This window comes from Aphelocoma coerulescens, chromosome 1, assembly GCF_041296385.1.
Source record: "Aphelocoma coerulescens isolate FSJ_1873_10779 chromosome 1, UR_Acoe_1.0, whole genome shotgun sequence".
Classification (NCBI taxonomy): Eukaryota; Metazoa; Chordata; class Aves; order Passeriformes; family Corvidae; genus Aphelocoma; species Aphelocoma coerulescens.
Window position 1 is genome coordinate 40,690,243 of NC_091013.1, and position 24,004 is coordinate 40,714,246.

At 40.2% G+C, this 24,004-nt stretch overlaps 1 protein-coding gene across 8 annotated transcripts in view; it reads right to left on the minus strand.

The window, feature by feature from the left end:
* Positions 1–24,004, minus strand: part of FARP1 (FERM, ARH/RhoGEF and pleckstrin domain protein 1) — a 206,189-nt gene that overhangs the window by 31,254 nt on the left and 150,931 nt on the right. For 5 of the 8 annotated variants that reach the window (XM_069008120.1, XM_069008109.1, XM_069008130.1 and 2 more), the window contains 7 exons: positions 23,233–23,380; positions 20,038–20,133; positions 19,355–19,518; positions 17,652–17,720; positions 16,829–16,904; positions 14,919–15,156; positions 508–698 (listed from right to left, as the gene is read on the minus strand). In XM_069008120.1, coding sequence (XP_068864221.1) covers positions 508–698; positions 14,919–15,156; positions 16,829–16,904; positions 17,652–17,720; positions 19,355–19,518; positions 20,038–20,133; positions 23,233–23,380 — 982 coding nt within the window. The remainder of the gene's footprint in view (positions 1–507; positions 699–14,918; positions 15,157–16,828; positions 16,905–17,651; positions 17,721–19,354; positions 19,519–20,037; positions 20,134–23,232; positions 23,381–24,004) is intronic. The other 3 variants (XM_069008146.1, XM_069008156.1, XM_069008139.1) reach the window with 3 other exon arrangements.

Below are 24,004 nucleotides of genomic sequence, written 5' to 3' on the forward strand. Positions count from 1 at the left end.
AGCAAGCCCCTCTCACCCAGCAGCAGAGGAGGGATGAGCCAGCAGGCACCCAGAACACCCTGGCTCAGACAAACACTTTATCTTCAGAAAGCAGTTTTGGATGAGATGCTCCCTTATGGTTTTGCTGCAATGATGGGTCTGAGCCAAAGTCAAACACTCCCAGCTGAATGCTGCAGGTTGTGGCTCAAAGAGAGCTTTTCCTACTCCCACAACCAGATGCTCCCAGTGGTGCTCCCAGCAGAGACAGACCAGAGAGCCTGGGTTGGACACTCCCACAACAGGCTCAACACTGTTCCTTTTCTTTCTGTCACCTGGAAATTTTCTCTCCAGCAATGGAGCTGACTGCTTTGTTACAACAAACTACCAGACTCCACTCCTTAAAAGCAAGTTAGATTTACAGGAGACCCTGTCCAAACAAGCTCCTGAGGTTGCAACCAACAGGAATGGCCCAGATTTATCACAACACATCAGAGAGAAGAGACACAAGGCCAACTTCATTCGCCTTACCTTTCTTTTGACCTCTTCCTCATCATCAGCCCTGATGCATGACGGGTCATTCAACAAAGGGCTGACCAAGGGAGATGACTGCTTGGCATCAGGGCTCAAGTTAGGAGATAAAGTCATATTTGCCACTGATGGTCCTCCTTGGGAATTGATGGAAAGCTCTGAAAGGTGAGGGCTGCCAGTCAGAGAACCTGCTAAGAAAAATGATAAAAGAGAAATCAATTAGGACAAGCTTTCTCAAGAAAGTACCACAAGGAATTATAATCTTAAACTGCAGCATGTGAAATTATGCTACAGGACATAGCCATCAGGGTCCTCGAATGGCCTTGAAGCCAGAGGAACTGCATCCACTTGCATTCACCATGGGACTGGTTAAGTGTCTTTTAGCTGATAAAACTGGCTGAAATTACTATCTCTGTAGGGAAGGGATCAAGGCACAGATGACTGAGCTGCAATTCTTTACAGTGAGAGTGGTGAGGCACTAGGACAGCTTGTTCAGGGAAGCTGTGGATGTCCCACCCCTGGAAGTGTTCAAGGCCAGGCTGGATGGAGCTCTGAGAAACCTGGTCTAGTGAAAGGTGCTCCTGCCCATGGCAGGGGGGTTGGAGCTAGGTGGTCTTTAAGGTCCCTTCCAACCCAGGCCATTCTATGATTCTAAATATCAACTTAATATTAAAAAAAATCATCATTGTAATCCACTCTACCAAAGAGAAAAAATACAACAGTACGGGAATCATCCCTGGAGTGCCATTCTTTCTAGAAAAGTAGAACTTCAAACACTCAAATCAGTACTTCATAGGGAACTACAGGACGCAGGTTAGTACAAATTTATCTAGTTGAAGTCTAGAGAGAAAGGATGACTTTCTACAGCAGTGTTGCTGCTAAGACCAGTCAGATCTAACATGAAGGGAGAAAACTACTAGTTCCCCAATTTCTACACACAACACGAATATGTATATTATACCTTGTAAGTCTTTCCATGCTCCTCTGATTGTTTGGGATGGAAATGCTAGCATTACATTTACATAAGAAAAGCAATACTTTTAATGCACACAGCATGACAATTTCAGATTTTCACAGATATAAAGTCCCATTTCATTTTGGATTAAAAATATTAAAGAATTAGACAATTAATTACACTTCCATGGATTCATATATACTACATTAAATATTACTGAAATTAGCATTTTGTCATCTGGGAAGCAGCCAGATTAATGACTGCACAGAAAGAAAGTTTGCCAAAAATGCTGAGTGTTCTCCCAGTTATCCCCTCCTCCATACGTCTGAAAATCTAAACCTGTTTTAGAAGAAGAATCTGTCATGTGGAAGAACATTTACAGTCTGTGCCATTTTGGCATCATACATTAAAATTCAACCAAAAAAAAGTGACAAGCTCTTGACTACCACAGCTAACAGGCTGTCTAAGATTAAATGTAAAACACATACACTGCTGTATATAATTAGGGTCAAATACAATTTACTATCATGTGATTGTGCCCTCCCTAAATTATGATAGGTAAATGTTCCTGTGGCTAAAAAAACCACAGCTGAGATACTCCAGTCAATATAATATAAAATAAATATGATTAGGCCAGTAGTAAAACCTATTTATTTTCTGGAAGAACTCAAGATTTATTGCTAGAACATGAATGTTTTCCAGTTCCAAACCAGTTCACGTTTATAAATCATTCCTTTGAAAAGAGAAGGAAAAAACAGCACAGTTATCAGTTTACGTAATCATGACAGTTATGTAACCTATTATAAATCAAAGTCAAAGCAGTATTTGTCTGAAATAATGGTCTGTATTATTACAGCTAGCAAGAAAGGATTTACCAACAGTTTCACACTAAATCAATGTGCAGTGAAATTTGAGAAAATGCCACAGGTTGTTACACAAATGTCAATTTTATTGACACTAGCACACAACTGCATACAGTATTTTCCAAAGAAATGGAATTCATCATTGAGAAATAGTGAAACAGATTAATAGCAAGGTTGTAAGGTTAAAAGTACTTAACTACATTACAAAAGACATAAGAAAAGTGATATCATCTTAAATGTGGAAACAAAGAAATTCTGGCACTATCCCTGTCATATGACAGCAAATAAATGATTTGCACCTCTGTGAGAAGTTCACAGCATTGTAGTCTAGAAGTTAAATAGCACCTATCTGTGATAGATAGATATAGATATATTGACATATCTACCTACCTATCTATAATCCTAGATCTAAGTTCTGATGGAACTTTTATCAGTACAACTCAAGTATTTCAAACTACAAAATATCAAAAGGACAATGAATTAGAAAGACGCCCTATCTTACAGTTGGAAGACATGGGAAAAGCATTATGGAAAGTGTCACAAAACATGTGCCTGGTGGTTCACAGCACTGCGTACACACCCCACTGATTAAAGACTTTGCACATCAATGCATCACTGACATTCTCGAAGTTATTTTGCAGCAAGCTAAAATGCTGCACCCTCACTTTTGGTACCCATGTGGGCACGAGCAGTGACCAAATCCAACCACTACCACAACCTACAAGCAAGAGCTCAGACCCCAATACGCTGAACAAGTGAAAATTAAAATGAGTTATAAGAAAGTGGCTACATTACAGAAGGGCCTCAAAATGTTCTTACACGCGTACATTCTGGGGCCTAGTTACAACCAACACAGCCATAAATATCAACACACTGGATGTTGCTCTGGGAAATGCGGGAAACAAATTCGTTTTGGTGTGAGAAAGTCAGTAAGCCACGAAGAAATGAAAATGGAGGTTCTTCCCTCTCCCATCACCAATCAGTCAGGACATGTGTCATGCTGATGGTTCATGGCAGTGCTGCAAAGTAACTTTCTCTTCTTCACAGAGGTGAGGAATAAATAACCTGAATTAAGAAAATGTTTCATCTGATGTCCTGCCACAGAAGAGTATATTCATACAGGCTCTACTCATCAACTACACACTGCAGAATATAAACAGAAGCAGAAGGGAGAAGACCAATCTTATTTACAAGGTACTGAAATCCCTTACAATTCACCCTAAAGGATTCATTGATTGACAGGCAATTAGTAGCATGTCATTTGCCAGATAGCAAATGCTACTGCACTCTGGAGGCCTAAATGGTTTGCAGCTGGTAACATGGAATTGTCTTTGCTCATACTTCAAGTGATTTTTACTTAGATTCAGATTTGGGCCATCTTTCAAATTTAATGAAGTCAGCTGTATACACACAAACCAAGAGAAAGTACAAAAGAATGTTTATGTAAGGATTGTTTAAGCATATACTAAAATTATATCCTTGGAGGAGTGGGTAGGAATTAATATGCATGTGCTTCAATTATTTTCTAAGCATGGGTTTAAGAAGAGAAACCAACACTGGTTGATGACAGTGGCAAATAAAGAGAATGCATTTTACCATGGTATGCCAGATTGGCCCATCAATGCCAAAATACCTGGAGTGGCTCTCAGTTCCACTGAGCCAGTTTCCTCTCCAGACACTGGAGAAAAGTGCTACAGAAGGGAAGGTGACAAAAGAAGCAAAACTTGATTGAAATCTAACTTGGGGGGAAAAAAATCTATGAAATGACAATGACATTTTACATGGCCACAGAACATGAAATTATGGGTCACCTTCCTAGCTTTACACTGTCTCAAATCGCTCCCCACCAACATACACATTCCATGTGCTACACAAAAAGAAGCCAGCAGCTAGAATCAAATACTTAATAGCTATACCTTTGTCAAAATACACATCAGTTGCTTGCTGCAATTTGGTGGTGGAAAGGCACAGAGTGCTGGCCAGCTGTGGGTGCCCTGCCAGAGAGGGACAGGCTGGGCTCTGCCCTCGGCTGCCAGCTGTGATCCATCCCACTCATTGTACCTGCGTTACTCTAGGCTCCTGTCACACACAGATGTGAACCCACAGGGACTGAGGGTGGTGCTTATGGGGTGCTGGGCTGAGTGATAACTGCTTTAAAACATGGCTCATATCAATGGAAAAACAGTTAAAATCAGTACTTTCCAGTTGATGAAGAAAGTCTCTCCCAGAGGTCAATTCACATCATAGGTGACCTGAACTGCCTCTTTCTTTGTTGACTACATAGGCAGCATAAGATGACTTGAAATCCCTGGTTAGAAACTTTAACCTAACACAGGGGAGCTCCCTTCTTTTTGAAGGAGACAAATGGGACTCAGTGTATACTGAAGATACTCCTCCTCCATTCCTTTTCTCCTGAAACTGCTGTATAACAAACTCGGGCCATTTAGTGTTCTGCATCTGCTTCAAAAGAAACAGCTCCCATCCATACACACATTTTTAACAGAAAGGAAGAGTACAGCAGTGTTAAGATGCTCATGGGAATGCTCCTTCTCTGTGGAGTACCAAGAAGTGAAAAATGACTCAATTATGGAAACTGAGAGAAAACACCAACCATTATTAAAGGTGACTGAAATTCTGCTGGAAAACTTCATGTACCGCTTAAGATCTCATCAGTCAACTCTTAAGAGTTTTATTGCTCTCAAGGTTGTTGTTATTATTATTATTACAAATTAAAAACATGTTAAGAGCCAGAAAAGCACCTTTCTCAACATCTGGAATGTTGCAGGGCTTATTCTCTCTTACTCCTCCATGGCCTGCTCTGCAGTCAGGGGAGGTTTGTGACATCTATATCCCAGTTACTCAGCTTTAATGTCAGATCAATGTTTTCTAAACTCCAGTTTGGCAAATGAAACCCAAGTTGTTTCCCCTTTCTCCTTGACATTACTGAGCATATCACTTATGAAGACTCTTTAATAAGAAAGTATCTGACAGAGCTGCCACTGCTGTGGCCACAGTCTAGCATAATTTTCCATTTTCACAGTGGTTGCACAGCTCTAACGTGTATCTAAACATTTTGGTCACAGAAGATGCATAGTATAAAATGGCATGGGGGAGAAGAGCACCAGATGAAGTAGCAGGAGCTGTCATATGCACTTCACCAATCACTAAAGTACCTTAGATTGAAGAAGAGTTTAATAATGGTGTCCATCCTTCTCTCTCCAGCTGTGAACCAGACAGTTGTACTGCTAAAGAGTTATGGGATGGAGATTCTGCTCTGTTCTCCCTCAATCAAAGAAATAAATCCCACTGACTTCCACAAAAGCTTGAGGGGAACCAGTTCATCAAGCTGCACTTCTCTTCCCCATTAAATGAATCAAGCTGGAGCAGTGGAAACAGTTTGTTAGTTTGAAAAGTAGTTACACAACATCCATAAATTCACATACAAACATCCCTGAATGCAGTACCAAAGATTTTGAGGAGGAACAGGAATTAAAAACAAACTCTTGAGGAAATCCAGTGTCACATACAACCACTAACTCTGCCTGGCTTGAAGAGGAACTTGACAGGAAGAAAGGTTCACTTTGACTCCACAGCTTCAAAATGCATGCCCATGGCAGTGAGCAGATTTTGGGAAAATGGTGCACCTTCTCATGAACCAATTTCCTCATATTTAGGACAAAGCATCAGCGAGCAATTGGACAGAACAATTAAACCAGTGACAGTTTTACAGCAAAATACCAGTTAGAATGAGTAAAAGCCTTCAGGTACAGGTGAAACTAAAAATGATAATAATAAAAAAATTAATTCCATGCATACACAGTTAAATGGCTTGACATGCTTATAGTCTCATCAAGCTTGGTGTTGGTTTAGTAGCCAGCAACCTCTCCAGCTGGTAAAGGTCCATGCTTTATTGGTGTACTGCAGTATTAGACAGCGGTGAGTGTGAAATCAGACAGTAACTGCTGTTGGCCTACATCAGGGTATACTCACAGCTTAAGAACAAAGAGTGAGCATTACAGTCTGGGAAGAATACAAGGTCACTGGGCATCAGTCCTTTGTCTAGCCTTGATCTCTCCAGACAGAAATAGAGCAACCTATAGAAGGTTTTCCTGTTGTACCCAGAGTTAGGGTTAGTTTGCCTTTGTTTGTCTTTAAACCAACATGACACAGTGCTACAACAGAATCGGAAACCTTCAGCCCCCATGTAAGCTTATGCCACAGATACTGTCCATTCCAACAAGACATCGGACCAGGACTGCAGTGATCCTGCTCACGAGCCACGGCAGACGGCCTCCAGTGCTGGGTGCAGCCTTCATTAGGAAATGAAGGGAAATCTGATTGTGCTCAAGGGAGCCCAAATGCCCTGGAAAAGAGACCTTCTCCCCTTGCTTCCCTCTTCTCTTTTGCCCCTCAACATGGTGTGGTTTCTCAACCTGAGAGTCACAACCTGGTGAGGGTTTTCATTAATTCTGAGGCAAGGAGTGCTCCATGAAGCAGGATCACTGTAATAGGAGGAATTAGGTACTCCCAATACAAAATAGGCATTTCTGCAATAAAAGGACATTGAGACAGTGCTCCAAACAATGCAAGGAACAGAAGATACACCATGCTTTGAGGATAGACAGAACATTGAAAAGGCTTTTTCTCCCAGAGAGGTACATGCTGACAAAACAGTGCATACAATGAAACAAAAAATGTTTCTCTTTAAAAGGTATTAAACAAATGACAAAAATGAGAATGAAGTCCCCAGCATTGTCAATTTTAAAAACTAATTTTTACTATTGAGATTTATTTTTTAAAAATCTGTGCATGTGCACACACAGAAATCAGGAAAGGGCTGGGTAAGTGAAACAAGCTTATGAACTTTTGTTAGTGGGTCCAGGTAAATTTTTTTTAGCAGGAAAAGGGAAATATAAGGATTCAGCTAATCAAATATTTTTAAGTGCCTCATGGAAAAGCAACAGGCATGAGCTCTAACATTCTCTGAACTAAACAGAAAGAACTAGCTCTGATCTTGCTGAAAACCATCAAAGGCAAAAGCTTGTTCTCTTCTCAAAACAAGATTTGCAGCATTTTAAAGAAAGCATCTAATCTAATTTTAACAAGCTTGAAAGCTCTTGAATCAGAAAGCATTCATTTTCCTTCAACCTTTCATGCTCAGTCAGTGACAGCTGTATCATTACTGCCTTTAGACTTGATTTTTATCAGTGTGAACTGTGGATTTTTATGGTTCTCAGGGGCCAAAACTTTACCAAAAAAATCATCAACGAAAATTATGTCTTAAAACTCTAACCATTCTTGAGCAAACTATTTACCATTATGGCATGCAAATTTATGATCCTAAGGTCTTTACCCCCTTTACTGTAATAATGCTACCATTATTTACACACATACTTGTGAAAAACATGCCTGTGAATACACAGCTCAGCCAGGCACACAGGCTTTCCAGATCTTGTAACATTTAGAAGAAAGTGCTCACTGCTTTTAATAACAAACAACATAAACCAAGCTTATTCTACATGCTCTTTATAGAACACAGAATTAGAACAAAAGACAAAATACTCTGTAAAGCTGCTACATGCCACGCAAACTAGGATTTTTGTTCATATGATGCCTTTGATTTTTAAGCAGAAATTCTGTATTTTAAAATACCAATGGCACCACACAGCCTAACCATAACACAGAAGATACCTTTGCTCAGGATGCACATGTTGCACAACAATTATTTCCCTTACAAATAAGTAACTAAGATATGTGCCTTTGTCTAGGCGTATTGCAGTAACTATAGAAACTACTGAAACAGAAGAGGAAAGATTTTGCTAATGTCAGTTTCCTAGGATTTAAATTTCCTTCCTTTCCAGCACCTGACAGTACAGGCAAAATTTTTCCTAATGTAGCTTGACTGAAAACAGAGTCTGCTGCTACTCATATTTGAGAAAAGTTACACACCAGTCTAAGCTTTGGGTCCTCACGATGTTAACACTGTGCATCTGCCACTTACCACCAGAAGACCCACAACCATCATCATCAAGTAGGAGACACCAACAAGCAGCTGGATTTCTGACAAAAGGACTCTCCTCCTACCACTTGTGTCTGACAGCAGCTAACTAAAGAAAGGCCTACATATCAAAAAATTCCCAGAAGATTCAATTTCCCTCATATATTTAGGGTTTCTCTTATTTTTTATGGGGAAGAAGACTAATCCCCTAAACGAAGAGGGAAGAGATGAGCTGAAGAGGGAAGAGATGAGCTGAAGTATACAGAAGCTGCCTTAAGAAACTATTCAGAGATAGAGAGAGAGAGAGAGAGAGAGAGAGAGAAGCATTATTGGAAGACTAAAAGGGATTTTGGCTTACTTTGCCTTATTACATGCTTGAACAGAGAACCTCTTTCCTTCACATTCACTGCTCTTTCCAGCTGGTGACAACCATGCTGCTGAATGACAGGGATTCTCCAGTGATCCACATTTCTGTGCACAAGGCTGCAACACCCAACTTCCTCAAACGTGTGGAAGTCAGGAAAAACTTGGATTGGTAATTTGTTTTTCATCATTAGAAGTTAAAATGCAGCAATTAAAATCTCATTCTAAAGTCGCCTCTGACAGCAGTCTAACGACTCATTAAGATAAATGAGATTAGTTAAACAAACACAGAATTTGACAGAATTTGTAGGTCAGGCATCTTTTTTTTTCCTGTTAAACTGTTCCAGAAATAGCCACAGTTCATGCTAATTGCATACAGATCATACTAATGAGATCTGAATCACTGGTTTTACCAAAGTTCAAAATTGGGTCTGCTTCGTCAGTTCAACTGATCAACGTAATTCTTGCTCTTTGAGTATCCTATAAAACTACTGGGAATTTAAACTCTCAGAAAAAGAGTGGAAAGCACACCATGCCAAAGGGAACTGTAAATAAATATGGCTAGATATTTTTTGTGTGCTTAAGATGTTTTTCTGTTCTTCTCGTTTCCTTGTCTTCCTGACCCTGGAGCTCCCCAGAAGAAACTTCTAGTGATTACAGAGACTCTATGTTTGTGTGTTTATTGTGGGACTGAAGAAGACAGAATTTAAAGCTTCTCTACTTCTTAATGAAGAAAAAGCTTTTAGATCTCTCACCCATTTTGTATTTGACTTTCTCTGGTCACTACCTGCATGTACAGATAGAGAGGTCAGAACAAGAACTTCTAGCACCAATGCTCCTACTTCAGAATGAACAGAGCTGCTTCAACTAATAAAAGCCTCACTGCAAACAAAAACCTGTCCTACAAATATTCAGGGGAGAAAATACAGGTCCAGAAGCAGTCTGGTCTAGTAATACTAGCCCCATTTAGTGAACTAATTCACAAACCATTGTTTTTTCACTCTTTACTGGATTCTACTGATTACATTCAGCATTACCAATGCTGCTCTGCGGAGAAAATTCTTTCTAGTTTTGCATGCCCTTTGATCTTGAAGAAAACTAATAGACTGAAAGGATTTTTCAAACTATTGACATGCAACTCTTTCATTATGCTCATCTGCCTATAACTCAGCTCTGTATAGCTTACATAAAGTAAATGAAAATACAGCAAACCTAAAAACTTTCAGTTACATGTTGACGTTTTCCACCTATGGGAATTTCTCTTCCAGTTTTTCTTTGATATAATTTGCACTTAGCATGCCCTGCAATGGTTAGTGGGAATAGCCTGTAAGGCAGGCTCTGAGCCATGGGTGAAATGGCAGCACCTGGTGTAAATCATCTTCAGAGAACACTCCTCTCTTGTCATGCACAAGGAGTACGTTTGCTAGGGGATATGGACTGAAAACAGTGCAGTCTAGGCCGTTCAGATATCGATTATTCAAAGCTCCCTACCTGCAATATCCTATGTAGGTCTCAGCTCTTACAACAACTTGCCACTCTCCATCTTTCCTTCATCTATTTACTGACAAATCTAATATCCTGGGTCACTGAGGAAAACTAGATTCTAGGAAAGGCTGCCATGAAAAAAGGAATTCCAGAAGATCCCAAGAGGACATCACAAGTTTGAGCTGCTGCCAAGTAGGCGAAAACTTAAAATTGTCTGACATGACCTTTCTACTGCCATAGTAGAGGACGGCTGAATGTGGTCAAGCAGTTGGAATAGCAAAGAATGAATCAGAGGGCCTTTTATCCAGAGGTTACCTAAATCTGCACATTATTATGGACAAACCCCTAACTGCTTTTGCAACTCATCTCCATTATTTATCCAACTACATGGACAGAGTTGATTCATCAACCCAACAAGAGGCTTCCTCCACATCCTCTGGAAAGACCAGAGATGGATGATTCAGGACTACACAGTTCAGACTAGACATAGCTGCTCAATCTCGCTGGGATTCAGCTGCCTCATTTGTAGCAACTGCCTAAGGATATCTGGGCACTTGATGAGTATGGGACTGAAAGTTCACTATTGACAATAAAAATTTCAGAATGGTGAATCAAAAGTACTATCAGCCACATCCCAAAATCTACTGGAATTGGTGGGAGAGTCTGTTAGTTACCCTGTCTGTAATCACCTTCTATACTTGAGACAAAGATATGCTTAGATCACTGTTGTTGTCCAGTGTATTCAGATTAATAAATGCTTGCAAGAACTAACTAGAACTGACAAGTTCCTCTTACCATGAGCAGTTTGGGAACCAGGACAAGAATTCCTCCATCTCATCTCATTTGCAGTCTTGCCCTAAAGGTTTCTATTCTTTTCTGCAAGGTCTTTCTGACTGCCCCACAGAAACAAATTCCCAGATGGATTCTAAGGGACCTGATCCTGTATGAAAATGTCAGATTAAAACTGCTTTCTCACTTCACCATTCTTGGCAAGGGCTCAGATATGAACCACATATCTGGTGGAGGAATTTGGCCCACGGACTGCTTTTAATTAAAAGCTTGTCTATTGATATTAAATGGAGCTTCACTGGCATTAGAATGCTGCAGAAGTAATTAATCCTAAATGAAATTATTTCCTATGTAATTTATAAACTTTACTTCTTCTAACTGGAAGAATTCCAAGTGTTAAAACAACAACTACTTAAACATTCAAAGCTGAAAAAATGCCAGATGACAGAAAACAGAGAAAAATCCTCATATTGCATTTTTGAGGATAATATTGAAGTGGGAAAAGAAAAGCTGTTGAGATACTTTATTAGCAACTAGACTAAATCCAGTTACCCAGTAGGTCTGTTCTTAAAAAGTTATAAATTCAATATATTTGTAGGCATACGAGAGAAGAAACAGGCCTGGATACAGTATCTGAAAGGATGCAAAATAGTAAATGCTACTTATAAAATTTTATATTCACTTAAATCCAAAGAATGTGAAATCTATTAACTTTTCTTAAGTAGCAGAAATGACTGAAAATCCTTCTTTTGTTGCAAATTCATTACTTGTACTCTAATTTTACTGGCTAATGAAGCAATTAATTAATCAATCTGTCCAAATTGCTACTACTTTATACTTACTGGTACTTTTACTGCACAGGCAATAAAAAATAAATCAAAAGAAGAGTCATGCACCCACTTCCCCATGCTCACACTATCTGCTGATGCGAGCTTCAACTACTTATATTTCATCTCATATATTGTGAGCTTCAAGGCAATTATTTTACAGCTATTCTAAGTCCAAAACACAAACCACCCTCTTTTAGAATCATATACAAGCAAGCTTTTCCCTAATTATCAATCTTGCCATTTGTAGAGTCATGCTTTTAACTACAGGAATAAATGAGAGTATTCCCTGTCCCCAAAATATCAGTATCTAAAGAGATGCTTTAAATCATTCCTGGTCAAGAATGAGGTATCTAATCTCTAAGAAAACCAACACACTAAAGGAGATGAGAGAGTTAATACTTATATTTACACAAAGATATATTTTACTTGCAAAACAGTAAAGTATATAACAACACATGCCTAACTACTGTAGGTATATTTTTAAATATCCTTCACTCAGATTAACTCTGTTAAAGTGTGCATAGACCAAGGCATTAGAAAATTTAAAAGACTTCTTATTTTATAATTTTTGTAAAAACAATCTTGAAACTTTTATATTGTCTAAATTTACAAAGTCCTGTCACTTTTTCATTAGTACTTATGTGAATGGATTCATCATTGCTACATGCGTGTAGTGCATGGTGCAGATCACTGGAAGTGACCTGAAGTTCAATCAATACTGTCCTTCATCACTTAAAATTCTGGGATTTATTTCCATTCTTCCACAAGAAAAATATATAAAAGTTAAAAATAAGGCCAACCATAAAGAGCACATCTTGTCTCCCAGATCTAATAACTGTAGGACACATTCCATGCAGAGGACCTTTCATCTAGATTTTTCTTAATTAACTTGGAGAAACTGAAATCAGATTTTATCAGGATACTTTAATTCTCAATACTTTTAGCCTGTGAAAAGGAAGCATACACAGAATTAGTCTCTTTGTCCTTCTGCCCATATCCACTCTGTGGACAGAACTGAAGACAATCAGCCTGGAACACAGTTACTCCTATCATTCTCTCATGGATGAAAAATTCTGAGGTGGCACTACTAAAAAAGTACCCTACGACAGAGTAATTGGATCCTGCACAGATAAAAGATCTTTTGTGATCAAAGCAAAAAATAAAATTAAACAACCACCATCTTCAAACCACCGACCACAGAACTTTGATGTCTCTATAATAATTTCACTGAAAGTATAAGTGATTAAAAAATTTCTTGCAATATATCTCTATATTAAACTGATAAAGGATAGAAAGGATTGCCTTGCAAGTAATACTCATACCACTCTTCATTAGAACTGTTTTGATCAAAGTTTTTTTCACTTGAATTGTATCTTTCATCCTGTTCTCTTCCTTGCCCAAAGAAGAGTTTGGAGTTTCAAAACCTCTATCACCAAATCAACCTGTTGAACTCACTGAAGAAAAAGACAATACTGTCATTTTTCCTGACAATACTGTTATCTTACACATGCCTGATTTGTACCCTCAGTTCATCAGATTATTATAAAACGAGTTATGAAGATGAGTAGACCGGACATATTCTTGCTGTGAAAAAATTTTCCAGCATATTTCAAGATTTCAACAAGTCTTGGTCTTGAACATCAAGCTGCCTGCATTTGGCCGCAAGTTTGTCTTTTTTCTCCTAACTCTGTTGAGGCACTCATAAGTTGCTCTCCTTATATGGGAGAGAAAAAGGATTGTAATAGACATACAAAAGAGCACAATGTACCTACTTGATTTGATTGTTTGTTTTGTCAAAATAACTAGTCAAATATCAAAGACGCTACAACGCATACCTAAAACATGACTTCATACAAAGAAGACGTGAGTGTATAAAGAGGTACTTAAATCAGTAATAATTTTCCTCTCCTCCTGCCTTTCAGAGGAGACACAAACTGTTAAGCATCACTGAGACTTATTATTGTGTTCTAGCATCTTTTCCCCCTGGCTGGTCTGTACAACGATAACGTCTGAAATAGCCCATGCACTGAAATAATTACCAGCCACTCATCATGAGCCCCAGGAGATGCAACCACTTCAGTGAGCAATCACAGTATCCCCTGGTCTCATACACCCTGGTCCCTAGCAGCTGAAGACCTGCACACCATCTTCGTCACTGAGGCCAACAGAAACATCCTCCTCTACCTCCTCATCAAGCTGAAGGCTTCCAAAGGAATACTTATTTCTAGGCATGGGAGATGAGCTTAGCACAACAGGGTTTCCAAACACCAGGGGGTGAGTGAAGGGGTTAATGACTTCTGAGTCAGAATCACTGGATTCCGTCCCACTGCTGGTGGAGGCCTCCATCATCTGGATTGCAGCCATGTGATCCATCATGCCACTGGCACGCAGTGACTGCATGACTGGGCTTTGCTTTGACTGTGCCCCCGCTGGCATACCATTGGCCATCATTTTGCCTTCTGGAGAGGACATCTTAGCCACCCCACCTCCTTTGCAGTATCTCTCTGATCTATACTCCTGCCCAGGGCTTGAGGGTATCTGGCTTAGGATAAATGGATCTGTAACTGACTTATTGCAGAGATTTGGGGTTTTCTGTGCACGAGGCCGTTGAGAACCTGGAGAATATCGGCAATACTCATGGCTGTCCTCCTCCCCGGTCCTCACCCTGCAGTCGTGCCCATTTTCTGAGACATAACCCTGAGAGCCAGTTCTACTCAGGCTCATGTTAGGGCTTGACTCTTTGCTACTGGGAGGCAACGGAGTGGCCAGTGGACTACGGCTCCCCGGGCCTCTAAACATTTCATCAACCAGAGAGCTATGCCTTGGCATCCTGGGGCTTCCCCCAGTGTAGAAGGAGAGATTAGCTGTGTTATCATCAAGGTACTCTTCAGAGAGATACTGGGAAGACTTTAGAGAAGCTGAGGAATCCCTATATCTAGTTCTATTGCGATTTTCATCTCTGTAGTGAATATAGGCACCACTGGTCAAATCACCCTCATAATTGTCATTTGTTTGGGAATATGACCGGGTTATTTGTCCTCTGAGGAGATCATACTCGCTATCTACATCACTGCAGTCAATGAAAGGAATGGAGGTGCTGCTGCCATGAGCAGCCCTGGAAGCTGGACCTGTGCTTGGCTGCTGTGATTGAGGTCTGTTCTGCTGCATCCTATCCTTAGCAGGCTCCTCTTCTTCCTCCACTGTTGAGACCACTGCTCCATCCACCTTTCTGCCTTCCTTCGGACTCTTCTTCAAGGAAGGGCTCTTGTGCTGTCCAGTGTCTTCTGTTGAAGCTTTCAACTCCTTTCCTTGCCGGCAGCTCTGCACTGCTGCAGCATCATTGTTGTCTCCATAAGCTCTAGCACTCTGGAATGATAATAGAGGGAAGGCAAGGGGGACACAAAGGAAAAGACAAAAGGGGAGGGAGGGTGGGAGGGGAGAGGTTTGGGAGGGACGGGAGCCAGAGGGAAAAGGCTACATGTAATTACGCACAAGAATTTTGCACTGCATCTGCAGCAACATAGGAATCTCTTGAAAACAGAAGAGGTAACCCAAGCCTCAAATAATTAGAATTTAAAAAAGAGGTTTCTGATCTTGAAGAACAGAAAAAAAATACATAGGCTAAACAAGGAAAGAGAAGGCAGACATAATGCAGTGATAATGAAATAAGGGGTATTTGAGGTGTTACCATGCTCTAAGGCAGCCATTAACACTCTAAGAACATCAACCTGTTCACACTACTCTGAGGAGTTGGAGGAAAAGACAAAAACATAAGACAAATTCTGCACAGCCTACTTAGATACAGTAAAAAAGTCATGTGTGGGCTTTTGAGCACCCCACATTCACTTGCTGGAGCCCACCTGCCACTAGTTCTTAGACTGGCTTTTCTGCACACATCTGCCCAGCAGCCATGCTCCATCTACCTGAGCTTGTCTTAGCAACATTAAAATGCTACAGGCTATTTGAAATGGGCTCCATCTACAACGAAGTTCCCTGAAGTTTCTAGATTTGCAGAAAGGAGAGAGCCTGTGAATATCAAAAGGAAGTGAGGCATGGAAGGTGATGGTTCAGGTAGCATTCTTAAATGCCTTAACCTAGTAGCTTGCTCCTGACATTTAAGCTCTACCTAACACAAAGTTATGTGATCAAAGGTTCACCGCCACAGACACAGATTAGCACAGAGGAACACTGGTAGGTGGAGAAACCACAACAATCAAGTCAGGAAAATGCAGATTCCTCATCTGTCCCCTCTGAAGGCTGTCCCAGGAGAGCCATCAGCCCATATGTTTGGTGTGTTTGGGATGCCAGCAGCTGGAGAGACCAGAGCCAAAGAGTGGAAGAGGGTGAGGCCACTGGCACTGTCTGTGCTCGTGGGAGTGCTGTTTTCTGTGATTACATGTGTGGCTGACTGTGTGGCTGTGTGTACATGCACTGTATGTGTATATTCATGTGTGTGCCTATAGTGAATACATGGTCAGCCTTACTACTAGCTGGACCTGGGAACTAGCAGCTGCTGCAGACTGTTGGGCTTTTGGACTTGTGAACTCCTAACACATAGCAGCTATCAACATAAGATAAATACATTTGGTATCTACCAGAGATAATGGCTTAGAAGGCCAGAGCTGCAATTTTTGTGAGGAATTAACTGTTCTCCTGCCTTGTTAATACTAACCTAACACCTTAAAATGGGCATCCAAGACCTCCCAGCGAAGAAAAGTAATTACACTTCCCCCAGATGCAATAGCCAGCTACAACCTAGGACCCTGGCAGCAACACTGAGGGTTACAATTTTTCAGATGGTCATTAGTACAGCTCAGACAAGCTCACTATTTATATTTGTCTGGTTGTCTGTAAGCAATGCTGTTTCACTCTGCAGAACCTAAAGCTTATAAGACCCAGGGCTCCTTAGCTCCCAGTTAAATGGTAAGTGAGCAGAAAACTATGCTCCTAGGGTTTCAAAACAGCAATCAGTGGAGGGTAATCTAACAAGAAATGCTTAAAAGGATTTCATTTCCAGGGTTTCATCAACATCACTGACTTGTTTTGGCACCTCTGTATGCTGTTCTGAAGGCTGTGCAGTCAGACTCCTGATGGAATGAATCTTGCTGTGTTTCCTGGAGATAAAAGGAAAATCACGTAAAGAGCTATTTCAGGTTTTTTTTTTTCTACAAACAGGAATCAAGAGACATGCCTCTTTTAAAACAAAACCTTTGAATAACAGCTTTCATAAAAGTTTGCTCCAAAACAGAATAACATTCCTCCTTTCTGTAAAATTTAAATGTGCTATGTCTTGCAAGCCTACCACTGTAAGAAAAGGGAGAAGGTTGAAGCAAAAATGGTCTATCGGGTAAGCATGAACCTTAAGCAAGGGACTGTTGTCATGGTCTTTGTGGCATTTTGGCCATGGCTTTGAGCTCACCATGGGCCTGATGAGTTCAGACAGAACTGGCTCTAGCAAGCTGGAAGAGTTTCAGTTTCCCTGGAGACCTCTCCCTTGAGCTGGGCTGTACTTTTTCTTACTTTCAGTTTTCTTTTGAGCTGAATATGTCTCTTCACATACATTAACCACATCCCAGCAAAGAGGGTAAAAATCAAATTGGGAGAAAGTTACCTGTGATAGTAGGATGCTCACTGCTGAAAAACAGATTGAAGACTACTGATTTTTAGTGAACTATAAGTTATGAAACTTCTGCCAAAACATTCAGGACCACGGGGATATTACACATATGATAAACTGTCAAACCAGCAGAGAAGGAATTTTTTCCTTGGACTGATACCAAGATCACAGAATATAACTAACTGGAAATCATGACTTTTCTTAGATTATAACATATTTGGATAATTAATTTATTTCCTCTCACCTTTCAAACTGCACTTTTTTGTGCCCTCCTTCCTTAACATAGTCAAGAACTTGCTTCTGAGTCCGACCACTGGAAGAAAACCAGAGTTAAAATATTTAATACAATATACCACCTGGCCATCATAAACATGTTTTTTGGCTTGCATATAAAGCCACAGCAACCAGAAAAGTATTTGTCACTATCAGCAGAAATCCATGTTAAGATCATACAGAAGGGGACATGGTCAGATACACAAAGATTTTTACCATTTTGCATGTTACTTGCCTCCTTTTTTCTGCTATGGAGCTACATTTTGATACCATTTCAGAACTGCTTAAATTCAGTTGTGTGGGCCCTATAGGGTCCTACATTACTGGGAAGTCACTACAATGGAAAGTGAAGCAGGGGTTAAGCTTTCCTCTCATGAATTAATATATTCTTGAATCCTTTTTAGTCAAATGCCAGCTTTATCTGGTATCAGTAAATCCTGGAACCAAGATGAAACCTCCTGACATGCACTTCATGACTTAGTTGCTACTATAAAACACACCTTTTCTGCAGAGATTTAGGCTGGAAATCCCTTTCTCCCCTTCTGCTACAGGGTGTGAATGAAGCAGTGAGAATGCCCAGCGTTGTCTACTGTGCAAAGCTATAAACTCCAAAGCAAACTGAGAGCAGCACAGGAAACCCACACCTCAAGAATGATCAAGTGAGAGCCAAATTCTTCCAATTCATTAGAGGCTTTCAGGGCCTGAACAAGTTCCTGAATGTAGTAACACAGTTCACAGTGAGTAGAGGATGTAGCTAAAACCTGCTTTCCAAAGCCTCTGGTAAGTTGAATGCACCTACGGTTTTCTATCTACTGAGGCAGAAACGTAACAAGTTATATAGCTTGTTTACCCAAAATAGGTCCTTCCATCGTAATTAATTTACTTTGCAGGCAGCAAACTAAGTGGGAAGAGAGGTAGAATGGCTGTATATACACTGTGTTCTTGCACAAGGCATCTAGAGTGCATCATTCATCTCAGCAAAGAGCATTTATGGCTGTACAGCTTGTATCAGCTTCACAAACAAAATAAACTGTATGAATAAAAGGACTTCCCCCTGGCATACACAATGCAATATCTACAATGATGCTTCTGCCAGTGTAAGGAAAAAAAAAACGCCCAACACAATAACCCAATTATTAAAAGCTTTCCTACAGTTCTAAGAATACCGCAGATAGAGTTGGTCTTAGCAGAGGTGGTCATCTCCCATAAATTCTTTGCAAGCATAAATGTCTCAGCATAAAGACAATTTGTTGCTTTTAACTGCATAGAGATGGGTTTTACCACAGGGACATACAACAAAAATACAAATCTCTACTCTGATACATAGGAAAGACCCCATCCTAGGAGCAGAGGATTCAAAGAGTCCCAAAAAATTACTAGCTAGTGTTGCTTAGAACACAGGTGAATTTTCTTACGCAAAACCATCTGGACCCTATATACTTTATACCTTACCTCCAGAAAGCTACTTTGCAACAGCTAGTACAAAATTAATGCAGGGCTTTTCCCTACAGCGTTCTTTGCAGTGTTTTGGCTGAGAAGATGCAATGGAAAATATAAAGGAGCAAACTACAATGTAAAGAAGGTGAGCTGAAAATAACAGGTTTAATCCTAGACCATTATGGATGTGATTTTGAAATGGAGAGGCAACAAAGGTAGAAAGAATGCATGTCTTACCTGAACCTAAATGAAGAACCTCTAGAAAAAAGAACAGGTTTAGGCTTTGGTTTAGGTTCCTCAAAAAGCCTGAAAAAGGCATGATGCTCCACACAGATCTTCCAGAAAGACTTGCAAAAATCTCGACTGGCCATAAGGAATTCCAGGGTGTCCTGGAATGAACTCTGAAAATTGGGATAGCATTTGCAATGTAAGCTAGTAAGCAACATAGATTAGAGAAATGCATTGACAAATCAGGCACTATGCCAAAAAAAAGCTTCTTCCCAACTTATTGGCTTTCAGGCTTAACAGGCCCTATCCTTCCAACTTTGAGACATCACTGGTCTGCCTGTCAGTATCAAAGCTATTGCTCAAACTTCCTTTCACTGACAAATATGACAGAGATAAAGCAGTGGTTTGAATGTTAATGAGAAGAAGTTGTTTACATGCTATACCTTAAGAATTGATAGAGTACCAAAGTCACAACCAGAAGATGACTCTGGGACATTCTCTTATGATTGATTCAGTTTACATGTCCTTTGATAGGACTGCTCACCAGAGATGCCAGGTTGATGTGCACAGTACCAACAGTGAACATAAGCAATTAAAATACTCATGAGGTGATAAAAACCACGTGCAATCTGTGAGTAGAAATTTACCAAATAACCTTTTGTCAACTTCATCAGTTCCTAACAAGGACTTACATTCACATCAGGCCGTAGTTTGATAAGAAAACGTTTCCTCTTGAAGCTCAGCTTTCGAACCTTAGCCCAGTTGAAGGCATTGATCTTGGTGTGACCCTACAGAGAACAAAGCCAGCTGGGTTTAATAATTTCAGATCTGAATGGAAAAATCTAAACCACTAAAGAAAGCTTATCATAAATTAATCATCTGTTCACTTAACTTGAAATGATGGTACTTCTTATAATTCATCCTCTGGTAATGCAAACCACAAACATCTGGTGCTATGACTGAAGGCAGGCACTTATGGTTAAACTCTTGCAATACAGGACTAGGTATAGTGAGTTATTGTGAAAATATCCAACCCAGTATCGCAAGACAGCAGAATCTGGTCCACTCTATCTTGTGCCACTATGCAGATTCAAGATTTTCTGTGGATTAAATCACCTTCCAAGGGTGCCTCATTCTATTTCCACCAGTGACAGAGAATGCAGACATGTCACCTCACTTTGATGAAGTAGATTTCCTCCCTCTTTGTGTGTCTGCAGTGCAAAACAAATATCCCTTTAAATATTGCTTAACTGTGGAAAACTACAAGTTTTGTATTGGAAGTACAAAATACTGTGTGTGTTTTGACCTTTCATAGGGAGTACCAGAAGTAAAAGCAATCTAAACAAGTTATTTGTCTCTGAAGAGCCACAAAATAGTTTTCTGGGAAAAAGCAACCAATGCCATAAGCAAACAGCAAGAAGGAAATTATTTTTGTAATACTCCAACTCCTTGCCACTACATCATTAGCCCCTACCCTTCAGAAGTTTCATTCTTAATCTATGTCAGCAGGTAATGGAGGTGTTATTTTAAAATATTGTTTACAGCAGTTTGTTCAATGAAGACTTCAATACAAGCATTCCAAGAGCACAGCACAGAAGTTCCAGAGAACTACGACAGGATTGCTAAATGCAGAAAACCACATTGATTTGGGCGCCATCACCAGACAGCTGTAGGAGTAATGACAGTGTAATGATCTCTGCTAAGTCAGCCAGCTGTCTTAGAATCACATAATTAATCTACTTAAAATAATCAGCAGCACTGACACTGATTTCTAAATAAATGGCAGACTTTAAAATAAGTCTGACTACAGCTTATGCCATTTGTGAGCGAACCTTTACTTTCATTGGGGTCATTCTAAGGAGATCCTCATACTTCAATTTCTATCAGTTATAACCAAAATAAAAGTAAGAACTTAGCCCTTGACCTATAAAGTGGTTGAAGGACACCCTAAGCCCAGTGACAGACGCCAATTGCTGGGCAGACTCCAGCAGGTCAGGGCCCGACTTCCTTTTCAGTATTCAGTCTTGGAGCTTGACCCAGTAAAATTTCCAAGCTTTTCAGAAACTTTGAAAACAAAACAAAACTGTTTTGGAAGTCCCAAACACATTAGGTCAAGAAGAGATGACTTCAGACCTTGACAAATCAACCCTCAGGCCATCAACCTGCAGCTACACTTTACAGAAGGATCCCAGCTGTCTGCTGGGACTCTGAGGTCCATGCTGCTTTCTGTGCATAGATACTTCCACCTTGAAGACAGTCTTAATTTATAAGTCTTGGCAATTCATTAATTCAGCTGATGAAAATGCTATGGGGGAGCAGGGGAAGTGCTGCTGCCTGTTCTGAGCTTCCCCCCCTTCCCAAGACACTTGCCTCTGCCATGTGCTCCAAGCTCCTTTGTTCCAAGCCAGGCAAAACCAAACGTAACTCAGACTCTTTAGCAGTGTCTCATTGGCTGGTCACCCCGGGTCTGCCCCCAGTCCTCCCCTTTCCCCTTCTCCCAATAAAAGAAGGGCACACGACGGGGCCCACGCTCTCTGGCTTTGCAACTCTTTCTGCGAACATCTCGTCGTCTGTTTCTTTTTGAAAGCATCTAACTGCGGGCAATTAGGCAAGTTGAGAGCTTGATTCCTCCCTCTTTGCTTCTACTGGTGGCATCGGCTTTGCAGCTGCTACAGTTACCGATTTTAGAGCTACTGAAATGCTGGATTGCCCGTGCTACCTCTCTGGGTTGCTCGAGGCTTTCTAAGGCATTGAACTACGAGCGCTAGCCGGTAAAAACCTGAAAAGATACCTCTCTCAGGGAAGGGCCCGAACATACAATTGCTTGAGTTATGTGCATTTCTAACAACATCCTAGTGTTCTCATGCTTCAACCTGTGCTTCAGTTTTGGGGTTCTACTACTACCTCACTTAAAAAGATCAGGGATCTTTTTAATTTGCTGCCTCTTTTTGGTTGGCTGGGTATTTTTAACTCTGATCTCACAGCATTTGGGTCAGACATTTCTGGACTTCTTTGTTGCTGTTACTTTTCTTTATTAAAGGACTCAAAGTACTTTGTAAGGCTGGAAATACTAGTATTTTGATTATAGTCAAAATGTTAAAATGAATAGTCTTTTTGGACAATTGTAAAAAGGGATATTTTAAAGAACAGCTTACTGACTGTTTTTAACACAGAGTGAGGTAAGCATCTAAAGTGAAAGCAGTTGACACCAGCTGACTACTTGTAGCTTCACAATTGTAAAAGCCCTTTATTATTTATCTAAGGGGAACAGCAGAATGAGAATTTGATAAATTTACTAATGATGCTTCATGAATATTTACTAGACTGACTGGGGTAGGAAAGGACAGGAAAGAAATAGAAGGAAAACACTTTGGATCTTTAAGGGAAAGAAGTAAGATTGATGGATTTAGCAAAGGTACAATGGCTAAGGCTGGTCAAGAAAATTGTAAGAATTCTGACAAAGTAACACTACAGAGAGCTTATATTTACTGCCTTCATCCTTCTGCATGGATCCCAGATGTCTGTTGTTTTACTTGTCTCTGCTTCTCACCCATTTAATACGCACTATGCCTGCAATACCTACCTGCTCCTACATGTAGAAGAAGCCAACATAACCAACCTGCAAACTGTGAGCCACGGCCCAGTTTGCATCTTTAACAGCACATTGTGGATACAGATGGAGTTCTACACTGCACATTTACATAAGGTAGGAGTCCCTACCTAATGCAGCTACAACAGGTTTAAGATCATTCCTAGAAAAAATTTTGGAAGTTCCTGCCTTTTCCCAACTGAATACTTGTAGACATGGCTGAATTCCTGCATTCTTACTGCTGTCAGAAATCTCTCTGGTTTATGAAGTACAAAATCACGTCCCGAGCAGCTCTAACCTGAAACACCAGAATGCCTGTGTTGGCAACAGCCAGGTTGATTTTTGTCCCCTCCCTGTCCTTGGCTGGATGCAAGCGTATCCCGTACATTTCCAGCCGACGGGCAATCTCCAAAAGCTGGAAGTCAGACTCTGCTGGTGTCTGTCCCCTTGAGAAAGAAAACAGAGAACACTCACAAGCTTGTCGCACCTTTTAATAGAGATCAAGAGGTCCTCCAGAGAACAAAGAGACATTTGATCAAAGAGACTGAAAACTGTCAGAGGTATAATATCTGTATGGTTTTTTCTATGTCCCCAGACTTGTACCAGCTAGAACAACAACTTATTCTAAACAAATATCAAAGAACACACAGATTTTACAGTCTATTATAAACTTTGACTGCTCTAATTCTGAGACACCTGATACAGCTAGATTTTAAACTATTAGCTCTAACAGAATTTACTACCTCCCTTTGCTTTTTCCACTGGAAAACATGCCATATTCCTAAAAAAAAATCATGACTGGAAGCGTGCAATGGTGCTATTCATTGTAAAAGGGAATGTAATACCACAATGAAGTAAAACAGAAGGCATTAAAACCTTACCATAAATCTTGGGAAGCTATAAGCTTCACATTAATTGTGATGAAATTACGCAAAGCTTTGATTATTACTGCCGCAGAAATCACTACCACTCACCTATTATTCAACCTAGCTCAAAAATGAAACTGTTCACGTCTTGAAGTGTTCTCAACAGCTAAAAATACTTTTCTGTGCCTTAGTGGTACTTCTGTT